We start from the raw sequence: 16,730 nt of genomic DNA, 5'->3' as shown, positions 1-16,730 counted from the left end.
GAAATGGGTGGGTGCGGCTTGTAATCGGGTGCGCTTTATAGTCCGGAAATTACGGTATTAGGAAGCAGCTGATAGTGTGTCACGGGTCTGGAATCATAAGCGGTGAATTTAAGCCACGCCTCTCTACCAGTTTGTTTTGTGTAGAACGCGCCGCTACAGCGTGTTCTACATACGGTAGCACAACAAACGGTCATCGTAGCAGCAAGGTGACGGCATGGTAGGGGCTCCTTGATACAAACTTCATTAATTTTACGCAGAAACGGGTGTTCTTAGTCCCCTACGAGATCGCCACTGACTGTGTGTGCGCTCCCTTGTCTTGTGTGTGTGCGCGCGCGCGTGCTGTCTGAACAACAGCCCCCCCCTTGCACACAAATAGACAGACAGAGCTCTCCGCTTCAACGAGAATACCGAAATTAATATCATCATTAATTAACGGGAAATTGACTGACTTGGTGAGTTAAATATGGCAGATATGGCTTGTGGGACACAAAAAAGAAAAAAAAAAGTAACTTCTGCAGTACAGATAGCAGAACCGTTCAGGTCAGATCTTAACGATACTGCGGTCTTGAAGAAAGTGGCCCCGGGGCTGGTTCAATACCGGGGCACGGTACCCATCCCTGGTTCTGGAGAGCAAAAGTGCATTCTATTTTTAAAATTCAATTTTTCAAAAAAAAATGGAAATAAACAAGCATGGGAAGGACTAAGAGGAAAAACAGCCTTTAAGTATTTTGAATAGAGAAGAGAAGAGCAGAACAGTAACATTATTATAGAAAATATTTGAAAAATAAATGACCACATTAAAAATAAACGCAAATAAACAAACGAATCACAAGATTTCCACACAGCTGTGCTAACTAAATCTTTTCAGAAGACAGAACAAATAGAGAGTGAGCAGGAAGGCATGTATCCAGACCAGTATGTTGTACAACATGAACTACGCAACAACAATGGCCGTTTCTCCAACAATAAGACGCTGCTATCAACACAGAGAAACTTCTAACACACATATACACACTCACACACTTTCTGATGAAGAGAAACTTGAAAAAATATCATTATGCAATGATAAACATATACAACTATTGTTTGACCTACCATGCGTATGTGGTCAAATATGCCTGTTAAAATTACATTTGCAGCAACATAATCTAAAGAACAAATCACGTCTTCTAAAGCACCAAACCAAACTATGAAAGCTTTGTATGCTGTTAAGGTTAAAAAACAACAGTGTGTGCATATTTGAAATGGAAACTTATTGATAAAACAGGAAAGTACATGTATGAACAGGTTATATGCTAGTCTTCAACCTAAAGTCAATACATCTGTAACATACAAACCTAAAACCTACATTCATGGCTTTAAATTAACTACTCTGAACTTCACACATTAAATTACAACACTGGAACATAGAATCTAGCAGGGATCCAACAATACAAAACCAGATGTTACAGCATTAAACTGAATCTTGGTGAAAGCGAACAGTTGCATCCCTATAATCCCTATAATCTAGCCCTGCTCATTTTAAAAATGACATTAGCATGACAGAAACTCAGGTAAATCGGCCACTCCCAAATTTTGCTAACTAGATACTACTTCTTTAACTTTCGGCTTGTCTAAATACTACTAAAAAGAAAAAGGATTATAGCGACAGAGCATTTAAGTTTCAAACCTAAAAGAAACATGGTTTAAAAATCCTCATAACATTTTAGTGAACTATGGGAGGTTTGAAACTATATCTACACCGGAAATGTACTATACTATAATGTACTATTACATGTATGTAATGCGACTATACTTTCTAAAGTATAGTCGCATTACATACATTTTCCTAAATTCCAAAACCTGTTTAGAACTGTTCAAAATATCGAAAGACTTCCCCTCCGATTTAATTTCACAGCGAAAAAAAAAATACTGTATTAAAAAGTGCTTTTGCAAAAGAAGAATTAAAAAAAATTGTAACCTTATATTTAGTCTTTTTTTTTGAATGAACAGGAGACTACCCTAAAATAGTATTTGTGAAACTTGTTAGCCCAGCTTCCAAGTTAAAATGATGTGCTTTAGAGTCTAAATGCATGGAGAACGCCATTATTCAGCTAGAGCAGGGGAAGGCAAACTATATACGGTGCACTAAAAATAAATTAACCCCTGTCTAAATGCAGAAAGTTAGTCTGCGTTCATGTGGTGTGGGAAAAATGCGTGTTTTTCTGACATTTGTGTTTGTTTTCTGAGTCAGACCATTCCAACACCACATGAATGCAGCAAATCTGTAAATTTGCGTTTTCCCCCGACGAAAATCAACCTCTTGGTGCAATTGATACTCTAACGAAAACAAATCCCACAGTTTTGAGATTGAAACTCCTAAATTCTCTGTTGTAAACTATTAATATTCAATGCAAATTAAAGGATGTTTCCATGTTATCCCTTTCTCTAATGAGGTGGATTTTTAACTTGTGGGCCACAAAGGGTTCTAAAATTTGACAGAAGGGCCGGACCAGCAGCAGATGCATGTAGTGTTTTAGTAATCCACCTTATAAGAGAAGGAAATAACTTGGAATCTGGACAAAAACATTTATTTCAAACTTTTTGGCTTTCGTTCTCATTTAAGAACGACTTACAGCATTTGATGTACCTCATGTTAAACGCAAACTTAGAGAAATGCTGCATTCGTGTGATGTTTGAAAAATGAAAAAGAGCTAATCTTACATAACAATCCAATATCCCATGGATGCAGGATAAATGTCTGCACCTAAATGAAGGTCAATGTATTTGTAGTGCACCATCTATAGGGAGACTTCAGAATTACAGGGGGAAATAAACAATAAGGATTATCAATATATTTTATTCCAGTTTGGCGGGCTAGATTTAGTAGTTAAACACACAAGTAGTTTAGAATATGACCCCCGGCCGTAGTTTTGGGCCACATAACTTTTTTATTCTCTGATGTGACTAATGTCTTCGTTTCTTTTTTTGTAAAGCCCTTTGGTATGGAAGCGATTGTGTAGCATAATTAAAAATAAAAGTCAAAACCAGAAATGCTTTTTCATTTTCAAAATGAAGCTGCATCAAATCACTCAAAATTAAAATGAAAAAGAAATCCACCAAAATGCTTTTTCATGTTCTTCTTCAGCACTGCTTATTCTGTCAATTACAATGATAAAGAAAATGGTTCTTGACATTTCATTTCAAAAAGTTCTCTGGTAAAAGTGTAGCAAAATTCAGATAGAAATGCTCAATGGTATTGAATATTGCAACAGTTTTGCGGGGTGGATGTGAAAACGCAAATGCAATCCCCTCTTTGCATTTTCGCTTTAATTATGTCACAGAATGAGCGATGTTAAAGAAGAAAAGGAAAAAGCATTTTGAAGAATTGCTTTTTCATTTTAATTTTGAGTCATTTGATCCAGCTTCAATTTGAAAATTAAAAAGCATTTCTGTGAATCAATTTTAATTGTCAAATTAGACATTTCTATCTAATTATTATGCAACACAATCGCTTCCATACTTTGGAGTTGTAAAGTGCTTAGTTTCAATTTAATTAAATCATTCATAATCCTTTTTTTTAAATAAATAAACACTATTTATGAAATAAAAAAATTACTGAATAACTGTGATCTTCAAAGAAAAAGGCAGAAAAAAATAATACTAATAGGCTACATTTCAAGAATATTACCAATAAAAAGGCTGTCCTCTCCCGTTATAGTCCTTTCAGACTGGAGGGCTGCAGCTCCTCATACATCTCACAGTTTGTGCTTCACAAATAAAACTCAGCAGCTGTGCTGTGTCCTGCACAACTGTGAAGTCAAATTATTTTGTCTTCGGCTGCAACTGGACATTTATCTGCATTATTTCATCAGTACAGTGGTCCCTCGTTTTTTGCCGGAGTCATGTTCTAAAATTAACCCGTGAAGATGAAAGCCGTGAACTCCTCACTACACACTTTTCCGAAACAGACATGTACATTTTTTAGACTTTACTCTCTTTCAAAATTGTAAAAATTCAAACCTTCCTAGAAAAATATTGCAGGAACAAAACAAGGATCTGATCGCGACAAGTGCTGCATTTATTTGTACAGGAGACGAGAATCGGGACACAGAACAGGGTGCACTGTTAGAGAAAATAAAAAGCATAATCGCACTAAAAGAATCAGTGAGACCACAAAATATGAACAGCAATGTAGAAAGGGAAGACTGTGTTCAGTTCTATTTGAAAAGGATTTTTAGAAGGGTTGAGATAGGGGCACAGACTGTAGGAGGGCGAATTAAAATGTCACGTTCTATGAGGGTCTTGATTGCGTGGCCAGATTCAAAGAAAAAAAGGAAAATAATAATAATAATGCGTCTCTGATATTGTTTAGTGGGCCGGACCACTGGTCTAGCCATTCTGTCAAATTTTAGAACCCTTTTTGGCCCATGCTTCTTTCCAGGGAACGGCAGTCCTTTTTTTAAACTGATATCACCACAACCCAATAGCAGTCATCACAACAAATAGGTCAATGGCCTCATCAATCATCTTTGCCATGCTGCAAACACAAACATTGCAATGTCACCAACATAGTCAAAACAATGTCATGGCACGATAGTGCCACTGTATTTTATTTAGGTTAAAGTCTGTGTAAACAGATGACGTTTATTTTTCTATTTTGGGTATTGTAGGCAAACTTTCATATAATCAATTTTGCCAACATTGGTCTAGGTATATAAATAAAACGACAGCATTAATCAATAAATAACTGTTTTTGCTGTCAACTTTCACATGACCATTTTTGTGTGTGCAAAAAACGATATATAAACCATATATCCTTCATGAAAAGAAGAAGCAGCTTCCTTTATAGTACTGTCTTCATACCCAGATAAATCATACTGTCAGAAACCTGAGCATTATTTTCAACTCTAAGCTAACTTTTATCCCTCATATAAAACGTGGTTAAAACTGTTTTTTATTATCTTAGAAATCTGGCTAGGGTCCACCCACTACTTTCTCTTGCTAATATTAATATTGCTAATGCATGCTATCATCGTCAGTAGAAGTCATTATTTTAACGCCTTCTTTGCTAGTCTTCCAAAAACCAACATTAGGAACCTTAAGCTTCTCCAGAATTCTGCTGCATGAGTTCTCACCAAGAGCAGGAGGCGGGCTCACATCACCCCAATTTTAAAATCCCTGCATTGGCTCCCCATATGCTTCAGGATTGATTTTAAGATATTTTTAACAGTTTTTAAATGTCTTAATGGTCTTGCGCCTTCTTACCCATCGTATCTTTTAGTAAAATATGAACCCTCTGGTGCTGGTCTTTAAACCATTTCCACTGTAAAAACTGAAACCTACGGAGGAACATCTCTTCAGCACTATGGCCCCATTTATGGCCCCATTTATGGAACAGTCTGCCATGGCGTCTCAGAGCCGCAGAGAACATAGTTCCTTTTGAAAAAGGCTCAACACACATCTTTTTAACCTGGCTTTTAGCTAATTTCCCTACTTAAATTTCTTCTATCTATCTATCTATCTATCTATCTATCTATCTATCTGGTATTTAGTCGTCTATTTTATTTTATGAATTTACACTAGATTATTTATTATTTATTTTTAATATTCGTTATTTCATCGTTTTATTGCATTTGTTTATTACTTTTATAAGTACGTTTACTTTTTAATTCTCGTTTTAATTTATATTTCCGGGGCTTTCTCGATTGGGATCTCTCCCTCTGGGTCAGCTGCTGTTCTTTAATCACATAAAGATAAATAAAAATAACTTTAAAGTCCCACTTTAAAGTCAAATTGTCTTTTGATCCATTTTAAAAAGTGTTCCCAGTGTTCTTTTAATTATGATTATTCCGTTTTTTGGCCCATCCAAAAAAACCTGTAGTTTTTTAGAACATAGTTTCTGCAGAGCAGCAGTATGTCATTAGAAATTTGTCTCGGACTTTCCCATGATTTCATTGTTTACACTAACTCCAGCTAGCTTACAACCCTCGCCTAACAGCAGTGCAACAAAAATACTACATCTAGCCGTACATTTGTGAGCCTCGTGCTAGCTCAGATGAGGAAAAGGAAGATGTACATGGATCCATTTGTTTACGAGTTGATGCACTAGAATGGAGCAGAGCAGGGAGCTTCTGGTCTGCCAATTGTAGCACCTGTCACATTACAAGCTTTTTCAGATGGCACTTTTTTCGTCTACTTCTGATTCACAAATGTAAATATATATCCATCAGACTATTTTCATTGGAGTGGGTCTTTATTCACTTTACAAGTACTTTTGATTCATTATTTGGCAGTAGCGTTTTATCATCATGTATCAAGAAGACAAGACAGTGTGAACAGAAATGTAAATTCTTTGATTCTGATACAGAAAATATACTAAACAAATATTAAAATACATGACAGCGGCCTATTTTGCATAAACTACCATCGAAGAAATAATTCCCATTTTGCATAAAAATGTAAAAGTTTAATCTGTGCTAAACAGAAATGGGCACTGTCACTCAGTCACTGATGGACGAAAAACGTACTTGAAAATCCTGAGTTCAAGTCATTTAACTAAAACCTAGTCTTATTTTTTATTTTATTTTGATTATGTATTTTCGACGTAGGTATTACGATGGAGCCATTATCCAATACGGGCTTCACATAATGGAAGGCCTAACTGTAAACACTGTTAACGACGAATCGCTAGCTTAGCTAATATTAGCGGCTAATTTGCAAAGACAACGACGCCAACACTTCGGCTCAATACAATTGCGAAACTCAATTTTTATTCTACACAACCCCCGTTTTGGGGTTCTGCACATAAAGCATAACCGAACCACAGCAGGGTTTTGCAAAATTCTTTCCTAAATGCATTTGACTCAGCTTAAATATGCTGGCTACAGGCTAGCAGTTAGCTTCAGCGAGAAACTACTCACATTTCTTTAGCCACTTCATCCAATAGCGAACAATAAGGCTGTAATGTTTCTTGTTTTCAATGCACCAGCTTGAGAGTCCTTGTATCGACTCCATGGTGTTAGACACTGCCTGAAACCGGCGGTCCAACGACGCTTCCAATGCAGCGGTGGAGCTGCGAGCTCCCTGGCCGCTCGCAGCCTCGGAACCGGCCGCCATATTTCAAGCTCTATCAACTAATGATAGGGACGAGGGCGAAGGCGTGATGGAAGACAAGGCAACGCAGGGGAGACCACGCCCCCCGCGAGTCATTACATATGTATTAACTTCATGCCATAAAAATACCAACCTACACACCAATATTTTAACTCGGTATTTTTTTTTTTTATTTGGGCTAAAAACTTATGAAATGACCCAGGCAATTGAAGCGGTTAGCAAACAAAATCAAAGATGAAGTCTTTTTTTCACATTTTTTAATTAAGGCAGTTTTAAATGTTACAAGGAAACATGGCTAACCTCTGTGGATAGGGGGTCAACACACTGATGGGTCAAAAAATAAATGATGCGGTAACTGTGTGAAAGGTGTCTAAAAGCAAGGTTTCAAAAAATAAACTTCAAAAAGTAAAAGGTCAACTTAGTGATAGTGTGTTGTCATTAGGACATTCTTCCTAATCAACAAAGACAATATGATTTAAGTTGAGGATTTTATAGCAGAAAATGAGCCGAAACAGACTGATTTAGGTCGGAATCAGTCGGTCTAAACAGGACAGACTTGCATCCAATGAAATCAACTAAATGCAAAACTACATATACTGCCTTGTATACACAGGAGCTCACTTTTTCTTAGAAAAACAGGTTTAATGTGCCCCGTATTTTCTGTTGAAGTCTCTTTATTGAGTCTTTGTTCCTTCCTCCTCAGCAGCCAATAGATAATTCTGGCTATTGTGAGGCAGCAGGTCTGCAGGTTTGACTGTAGCAGTCCTTATTTGAAACAGATCTCTCCCCTCGAAGGTTTCAATCATCGGTGCCGTCCAACACACTATGGCTGAGGGCAAGGTCCCAGTAATGTTCTGTTCCGTGCTTCTTGAAGTGTTCTCGGGCCATGCTCTCTGTGGGACACTGCTTGAACTTGATCTCTCCATAACTTCGATCTTTACCTGTTCCCTAAGGAAGCAGAAGGAACCATTAGACTTGGATGGACTAAAGAAGTTCTAAATGTGCAATGGAAACAGAATAAATGCATGTTCACTCACCTCCCAAATCAACCAACACTTGTTGTTTCTCTTTGTGTCATCAACATCTGGATCTAAGATTTGAAAAATGTGAGCATATTTTATTTGAAGCAAACACTGAGCCAACAATAGTACGGTATGTAGAAATAGCTTGTGTCCTGATAATTGACATAAACCACTTTTGAACCGTTATCAGTGGTTGGTGAAAACTAAAAGCTACAAAAGATAATTACCCATAGCTGTATAAATAAACTGCAAATCTCAGACACATAATTTCTTAAACTTGCGATTATTATTTTTTATAATTTGCAATCAATTAAGACGTTTTTCCATAGCAGCAATACAAAAGCAGTAATCTTACCATCTCTTTTGCTACTGTGTTCTTCCCACTTGATTCTATGCAGCATCAACTTCCTGAATTTTTTCTGGGATTTAGGGCCTTCAAGGGAAAGAGACAATTGATTCTTTATTACATTTCATATATGAATTTGCTGGCATTTTCTCTTCCCAGTTCAGATCAAGTGAGGTTCAATTGAAAAAAAAAATCAGTATTTTCTCTCTATAATGAAATCTTCTAAACAGTAAATGAAAGGCTATATAAACAGTAATAATTGAAACATGTCAATAAATGTGTTATTAAGTTTCAGCAGATCAATATAAAAGGACATCAATATAATTTAAACAGATTTCTTCCTTACCTCCCTCTACAACAACAAGATTAACATCTCTGTGCAGAACTACTGTTCCAGTCAGGTACAGCTGGTTTGCATTGGCCTCCACCTTAAACTTCTTTGCAGGATTTGTCAGGTTACGGATTCTGTAAGATACAACATTTATATTGGTTTTCAAGGTGTAAAAAGAGCTTTGAAAACAGATATTTAAAAATATATATATTTGCTGTTCCCGTCCTCAAATGCATACCTGTACACTGAAATGTGAACTCCGTTAGTGAGGTCTTCTTTCAACTTCTTGACCTTCTTCTCTTTTCTTTGCTCTGTTGAAAGCTTTCGAGCTGCATTGGCTTCCTCATGAGCTCTGAAAAAGTGTCGCTGTTAGAAAAACACTTAAGAAAAATGTGAGTCTCTGTGGATTCTCACGGTAACAAAACACCTACTTTTGTCTTTTTGCCATCTGTGCTCTCACATGGGCCTCTACTTTAGTGGGGTCCTGGACCGCCTCCGTCCCCAAGACTCTCATCAAGTTGGAGATACGAACTTAAAAGTACAAAAAAAATCATCATGTACCATTACTTGACCTGATTACAGGCATAGAACAATGTTCACTTGTGTGCAAGTACCTTTAGGTTCCGGTGGTGGCATCAATCCAAGACGGACCTTTTCCTGCAATTCTTTTTGTGCCTCCCTCCGCGTTTGTCTCCTTAGTTTCTTCTGTTCTTTCTTTGTCAAATACACACCCAGGGTTACTGGTTTATCAGTGTCCACTGGGAAAAGAAGAACAGTTGTAAAGAATATAACTAATATTAATGGAATGAATGTAATCAGAGCTTTTTCTGTCAAACATGTCAAATAAAACATTTTATTCTAGAACCTTGAAAGAAGCTAGAAGCATTAAAAAAATTACACAGAAAAACAAATGTGTGTACTTTTAACTTAGAGATGGCAAATTTTTTGCTCTGCATTTACTATAATAAATAAATGTTTGTTTCCTCAGGAACATTCCTTGATACAAAGTTTGCCATTTCAAGACAAAAAAAAAGTTCCTCCACACAATAATAAAAAAAATTCATTAAAGACACTGAGGCAGAAAAATGGTAATTGGAATGGTTCTTCAAAACAGTCTGAGACTTTAAAGTTTACAGATAAAGAGAAAAAATACTTAGACAAAAATCCCTTACAAATGTCTTTAGAGACCAGTTTTGACCACAGGAAGAGTTTAGATATTGTACAGTCAAAACTGGGATTAAGTCTGGCAAGGGGTGCCTAACAGGATGTTAGCTGAGGACATGTTACAGTGGATTTCATCAGATATAGCTACAATTTTCTAATTTAGTGGTTAACAAATCACTTTTCAAAAGTTTATTGGACTAGGATACTTACTTTACGGTAAAGCTTTCTGTCTGGCTTTGTCAGAGTTCCCTCATTACTACAATTAAAAAGCTTTATAGTGCAGGACAATCTATTGCCCTGGACTTTAAAGGCAAACAGCAAATATGACATCACCTATTTCACGAAGTGAAAATCTAAATTTATGACGACTTTTTATGAATCCACTGAGAATGAAAACATTGATTGTTTATTTATAAAAAAATGCATCTAAACACTTTTTTCGCAAAATTGTTCGAACGCAATGCATTATGGTCTATATTCGCCAATCTAGTGAGCATCAATGCACACTGTTTTTTTGCAGAGACGTCTGGAAAAAAATTTAGGGCACTCGATTCTGAAATAGTAGATTCTGAAAGCACTGCAAAATGGCGAACGAACTATAAATACAACTATGCACTGAATAGTGAAGGAATTCATAAATTGCCTGTTTTTTCCTGAAAAACACACATAAAATCTTATGGATATAAGACGTATCCTCGAAACATCCATGACAAATAGCTGTTAACAGTCTATTATCAACATCACAGGGCAGAAACTGTAATTTCTCAACACATTCTTTTCCACCTAAACTTACCAGGAGGTCTCATTTGTGTAGGGTGTTCTACCAGGTTTGTTACTCCAAAAAATTCCACGTTATCAAACCTCGTTTCCGGTTTGCTAAATAGGAAAAAATAATAAAGTTAACCAAACTAAAAGAAATGCACAGATAAGGTTAACATATTGGTTTAAAAACTGCAAAAACATTTTAAAGTTTTTTTTCTTACAAAACTATGTTGGAGGGCAAGATGAAGGAGTCCCACCACTCAATACTGGGTACTTCCCCATCTCCAATCTCCTTTCTAGGCGCAATCAATGCCAGTTTGGTGGAAGCCTGAATTCCTGTCTTTTTAGCAGCCTGGGAAATCTCATTCTGAAGCCGTTCCAACTGGGCCTAATGGGCAAAGACATTTATGCAAAAGGCATCAAACAAGGTGTTTTTGAATTGCCAAATTGTATTTCTGAATAATTAACAAAGGTCTTGAGATGATAATGTCAAGCTTTTCACCAACCTTGGTTCGAACTCTCTGGGCAATCTTCTCAAACCGTCCGGGCTCATGAAATTTGAAGCCTCTGCGGAGGCGCTGGGCAGGCGTAATGAGCACACGGTTGTCAAAGTATGATGTTGACTCCAAATCATCACTAGGTTTCTCCTTCAGTTGCTGACGGAACTGTTCCCTCTTTACCGCCCGTATGTTAGCTGCAAAAAAAGGAATAGTGGTCCATGAAGTCAAAGCGCAGTAATGATGAGACACATTTACACACCGATCCAGAAGACCTACCTTTGAGTGTGGGCATGCGGTGCGTAAGTTCAACCTCTTTGCCAGTGGCATCAACAGTTCTTCCCTTCTCATCAAGAATGAGGGGTGTTGGCTTGTTCACTTCCTTAATCTCCACTTTACTTCAGTTTCACAAACAGATACAAATGATTATTTGTATCCAGAAAGCAAATACACAATCTATTGTTTTTCCCCCCAATAAATTAGATATCTTCAAGTTACTCACGGTGGAGCAATTCCCATGGCATGTAGATTAGCAAGTGCTACCAGGTTGTGAGGTCCGGTGTTTCCCAAGGCTCCCAGGATACCAGGCTTCACAGATAACTGGGACTGAATGCGGGCCTGCAACTCTGCTGCCTTGCGGGCTTTTTCAATAGCATCATTCATAAAGCTGGCAGCCTGCGAGGGGGCAACAGATGAGGCACCAGCGGCGCCCAGAAGCCGTGAGCCATCCAACTGTGACTTTAAGGTTAAAAAGAAAACTGAGTTAGAGACAAAAAACTGTTGTTGATTTTTGTTCATGATTGTGCATAACAATTACTGCAGCAGAAGGGACCGAAGAAAAGCTCAGTTGTTTCTTCCTTTCTTCTATTTGTTTTGTGGCAGCCTCCATCATCTGCTTGATCTGAAAGAAAGTATCATGGTTTTAAAATAAATATTTATCTCTAAAAATTCATACTTCATAAATAAAATCAATAAGTAACAAACACATTTGCAATACTGTTAATCCCAAACCATGCAAGATGGAAAAAATACAACAATTAATGTGTAAAAGGTACTCCAAAGTTCCAATATCAACACAAAGACTAAATATATGTTCCCTTCTAATCTATATGAAAACCAGAAAGCGATACATTTAAATACTGCTCATTAGGTGTACATATTTACTTTGAAAATTATTGTTTTTTGTTCATCCTTTTTAAACGTTTTGGGGATTTTCTTTGAGGAGTACATCAAGGAAAACTGACACAGTTTAAACAACAAAGAATTGATTTTTTACAATACATTTACTGGAGCTGCTCATAGTTTAGTTGAGAAGATAAATAGGAACATTAAAGTAATGATAACACAGAGGCCCAGGCAAAATGACAGTACTCCAAACAAGCTATATTCTTGCTTATTTTAACATTTTTAGTCACATAAACATTTCATCTTCCTCCTTTTTTACCACATACCTGAGAGAAATACTGAAGAAGTAACCCGCCCACCATACATGTAACCATATTATGTTGAAAATCCCAAATAAAGAAGTATTTTTCACAGATGACTCAGCACATAATATCTATGCCATTTGTCTTGTACCTGCAGTTTGGTAAGCATGCCAGGGCTTTCAGAAGGAGGTCCTGGGATGACCTCAGGCTCCTCCACTTCTTGAAACCGAGGTGTTCGTTTTCGCTTTACTACCGTCCCATCTGCTGTCTCAGATGTTTCCCTCTTTGCACCAGAGTCATGCTCCTCCCCAAATACATCCTACGAATGGTCAAAGCACAAATATAAGTAAAACTAAACACTCAAACATATTGATTAGTGAACAAAAAAGAGCGTATAGCCTACACAGTATTTTTCCAACTTAAAAAACAATGTGAAATTGATTGATTGATCTTAATTCTTAAAAATGTTGTGGGGTTGACATTTTCAACAGAAACAACAGAATTAGTGTGACTGAAGTTAAGTAAGGTTTCTTTTTATTTTATTAAACAGTAAATACAGTCATATTTGGCAGTGGAAGACTAGTGGTAAGTAACTGACTAGTCAACTCCCAGAATTAGTGAGATTAAACTTAGATGGGACAAAGTAACCCATAACCCTACCGCTGTGCTCTTAAGTCAGACCCTTACTGTGACAGCAGCCACAATTGCTCCAGTGGAGCTGCTCAGTTCCCATAAACAGGTATTGCAAAAGTTTTTGACTGACTTTTCTCAATATAAAAGAATGATGATCCCAAAACCATTCTTCATAGGTTAATTTGGTACCCTACCTTGGTCAACAACATAAAGACCTCCATCTGATTGGTCAAATGCATAAATGGATTTATTTGATTCATTAAATACTTCAAGCTACCATAACATTTAAGGTTACAATTTATTGCAATTTTTGCAGTCCTTTGCGATATGCAATTTGCACAGCTTGATGTCGCAATAACGATAAATTTGCAATATATTGTGCAGGCCTAAATCATTAATTTTTATTCATTAATTTACCTTAAGTTCTCTCTTCCGGTTCTTTTCTCCAGATCCTTTGCTGCCACGGCTGCTTCTACTTTCCTCAAGAGCTTCAAAAAGACGTTCAACAAATCCACCAGCTGAGTCTTCGAGGAAGGGACGCAACTGGTCTGAGGACAATTAAGAGTCAAATGATTAACAATGTATTCAACAGTTCGTTGATAATCATTTCTTAATATAAGACCAGTGTTTTTCAACCTCTTTTGAGCCAAGGCACACTTTATCCTTGACAAAATTCCTGCGGCACACAAGCATCCAAAAATAAAAAAAAGGAGAAACTCTATAGTCTGTATTGATTTACAGTCCCTCCGCAATCACAGACATTTTTGTGATAATTGTGGCAAAAAAGCTGGAAGTTGCAGCAGTTTTTTCTAAAAGATGTAATAAAAGTTAAGTTAGTTTTCCGTAATAACTTTCAAATAAATTAATTGAAAATTTACCCTGGTAGATGTTTTTTCCCCTCCAGTTTATTAACATGCAATTTCATGTAACCTCACAAAAAAACAAATACATTCTTTCTAAATAATATACTTTTTACAATTTTTTTTCAATGTTGGTGCAAAGGCAACTGTAATTTTTGAACAGTTATATGATCACAATATGATTGTTAAGTTTTACACACCAAAACTAACATATTTATGTTTTCTGTAGCTACATCAAAAGTGAACATGTTGAAGTTTTATTAGTTTTTCTCTTGTCTTAATCAAAGATTAATTCTTTGAAAACTTTAACAGAAATGTTTTATTTCTTTTTAGATTATTAAATTGTTTCAATTCTGTTTGATTGTGTCTCTCGGCCACTTCAACATTATCCTATTTCTTACAGACCTTATAAGAAAAATGTTTCATTAATAAAGATGACTTGGACCAAACTCTGGGATGTTTGGATGTTATTAAAAAAACACAAACCTTGAAGAAAACTAAACTGTTGACCTTTGATTTAATAAAGAAGATTTAAAAACTGATGTGTGTTTGTTGTGGTTTCAAGACGTTTAACAGGGAAGACTCGTCCGCTGAGACGCTGTCACGTTAACCCAATGCATCATGGGAAATGTAGTGGAAAAAGCTAAATCAGAACAAGGAAGTGATGACTTTAACCACTTCTGAGAGGTCAGACTGTTGACGCAGGATTAAACCTCCAAGAATGATTGGTGGAGGGGTTAAAGGGGTGGGACTTTTCCAAAAACAGAGCTGAAGCTGCGGCTAACTCGCGGTACCGCCATTCGTTCATTCATGATCTTCTTCCGTTTTGTCCCTTTCGGGATCACGGGCTGCCGGAGCCCATCACTTGTGGGCGAAGGCAGGGGACACCCTGGACAGGTTGCCAGTCTGTCGCAGGTCACACACCCATGCACTCTCACAGTCACACCTAGGGACAATTTAGAGTTGTATGAACGGACAGGTGGGAGGTCGCTGTGGGAGGAAGCCGGAGGCCCCGGAGAGAACCCACGCATGTACGGGGAGAACATGCAAACTCCACACAGATAGGTCCCCCATTGATGTTCTGGTTCCCCCAGCTGGGACTTGAACTGGGGGCCTTCTTGCTGTGAGGCAAGAGTGCTAACCACTGTGCCAACGTGCAGCCTTATCAAAATGTCTTTAATAGAATCAAATAAACACAAAGAAAAAAGTATTTTACGATCTTTCATATTCCCAACTACTTAGTGCTTTCTTGGGGCCTGTTTGGATGAACACAGAGCTGATATCCTAGATTTGGTAAATGTTTTTAGATCAGTGAAAATGGGTAATATCACACGGCACAACGGTTGAAAAACACTATTAGACTAAGACCATTAGTGACTGTAATCATAAGCAAATGTTTACGGGAAAGCTAAAAGCACCAAACATTTGACAAACAAAAGAATCTCTTAAAATTTTTTACGAGTTTGTTTTTGCTTTATATTATAAGACTATCTTAATGTGCAACCTCAAAACAAGATGAATAAGAGACGCTTAAATTCAGAAATGCACAAGTAACTGTGTCATCAAAGATGGAATAAAACAGAACAAAAAAATGAAAATAACCACAACAGAATTAATTACTAATGATTGAAAACTTCTTTCTTCATGCAAATGAGCATGGAATTTACCCGTGGTCTTCCTTTTGTCCAATCCTTTCCCCACACAGTGTAAAGCTGCAGTGACCACCGTGGGCTCTGAAAACCCCAACACCTTCTTCACAGTGCGCTCCACCCACGGTCTCAACTCCTCCACCTCCCGCTTGGGAAGAGACATCCTTCTGCCCTTCAAAACACAGCACGCAGATGTCTTTTTTAGTTCTTGTTGGAACAGGAGTCCTATTGTTGACAAAGTTGATGAGTGAGAGCTACACAAGTGGCATTATTAATCACAAGCCATGACACAGAGAGACCCTCCTGCGTGTCAAAAATGTCGAACACATTTGAGGACAAGTTTGCCTTTTGTCATAAAAAATGAAAGTTAAGTTAACAAAATGTTGCTTCATATCAAAACATATCAATAACCAGACTAACCAAAATAGCAAACAAGCTAAACTCTACTAGCTACTTGCGCCAAAACTCATCGACCGCTGCTAGCACACGTTAGCATATTGCTACATTTGGGAGCTACCGAAATCTGCTAATAGCGGCTTAAAGGTGGATACAAACCTCTCAGTTTTGTCTACAATCCTCTTTACTTTAGATATACTCTAAATTACCCACAAAAAGAATCTAATTTCAAGGGTACAAATCTCTAAAGCCTGAACATTTCTTTCAAACTTTCTGATTAGCCGCTCCGTACATGTAACGTTTCTTCCACGAGACCCGGAAGAGGAAATGACGTAAATTCTTCTTCTCGACTTATCCTTCTCAGTCTTTTTACCGTGCTTTGTTTGATTTTCGCCATCTATGTCATTTCTCTTGCAGTTGTTTATGCGCTTTCATAAAGGCACTTTAAAAAATAAAAGTCAAAACCGCTTCTATAATATATTTAAAAGTGTTCATTAAATATTAGCAAAAATTCAGCAAGTCAAGGAAATTCACCTGACAGCTGACAA

The 16,730-nt window shown here is 37.2% G+C and overlaps 2 protein-coding genes across 4 annotated transcripts in view; both read right to left on the bottom strand.

The window, feature by feature from the left end:
• Nucleotides 1-7,139, bottom strand: part of tars2 (threonyl-tRNA synthetase 2, mitochondrial) — a 33,487-nt gene extending 26,348 nt beyond the window's left edge. For both annotated transcript variants that reach the window (XR_002874911.2, XM_078933156.1), the window contains exon 1: nucleotides 6,903-7,139. Coding sequence is in view for 1 of the 2 variants with exons in the window: in XM_078933156.1 (XP_078789282.1) it covers nucleotides 6,903-7,098 (196 nt within the window). In the remaining variant the exon portion in view is untranslated. The remainder of the gene's footprint in view (nucleotides 1-6,902) is intronic.
• Nucleotides 7,140-7,241: 102 nt separating this feature from the next.
• prpf3 (PRP3 pre-mRNA processing factor 3 homolog (yeast)) lies at nucleotides 7,242-16,525 on the bottom strand. Of its 2 annotated transcripts, none has more exons than XM_011485324.4 (17): nucleotides 16,342-16,525; nucleotides 15,805-15,958; nucleotides 13,695-13,825; nucleotides 12,796-12,963; nucleotides 12,035-12,118; nucleotides 11,720-11,955; nucleotides 11,497-11,615; nucleotides 11,227-11,414; nucleotides 10,942-11,108; nucleotides 10,752-10,834; nucleotides 9,409-9,552; nucleotides 9,226-9,325; nucleotides 9,033-9,146; nucleotides 8,810-8,928; nucleotides 8,473-8,550; nucleotides 8,133-8,185; nucleotides 7,242-8,043 (listed from the first exon to the last, which is right to left on the bottom strand). In XM_011485324.4, exons 2-17 carry the CDS (start codon nucleotides 15,947-15,949, stop codon nucleotides 7,894-7,896), a joined length of 2,079 nt encoding a protein of 692 aa, XP_011483626.1. In that variant the 5' UTR covers nucleotides 15,950-15,958; nucleotides 16,342-16,525; the 3' UTR covers nucleotides 7,242-7,893. The 2 variants fall into 2 exon arrangements, with proteins under 2 accessions (XP_011483626.1, XP_011483627.1); XM_011485325.4 differs by having other exon boundaries at nucleotides 15,805-15,953.
• Nucleotides 16,526-16,730: the final 205 nt, after the last annotated feature.

This window comes from Oryzias latipes, chromosome 16 (assembly GCF_053564925.1).
Source record: "Oryzias latipes strain Hd-rR chromosome 16, Olatipes_Hd-rR_3.1".
NCBI lineage: Eukaryota > Metazoa > Chordata > Actinopteri > Beloniformes > Adrianichthyidae > Oryzias > Oryzias latipes.
This window is presented reverse-complemented; position numbering and strand designations above follow the sequence as displayed.

Bases quoted from the DNA above. Each gene is read 5' to 3' on its own strand.
- prpf3 (XM_011485324.4), bottom strand. From the start codon at position 15,949: ATGTCTCTTCCCAAGCGGGAGGTGGAGGAGTTGAGACCGTGGGTGGAG. The intron at 10,835-10,941 runs GTAAGAAAAAAA...TTTCCTATTTAG, and splicing joins TTGCCCTCCAACATAGTTTT to CAAACCGGAAACGAGGTTTG. The intron at 9,326-9,408 runs GTACTTGCACAC...TGTACTTTTAAG, and splicing joins GCCACCACCGGAACCTAAAG to TTCGTATCTCCAACTTGATG.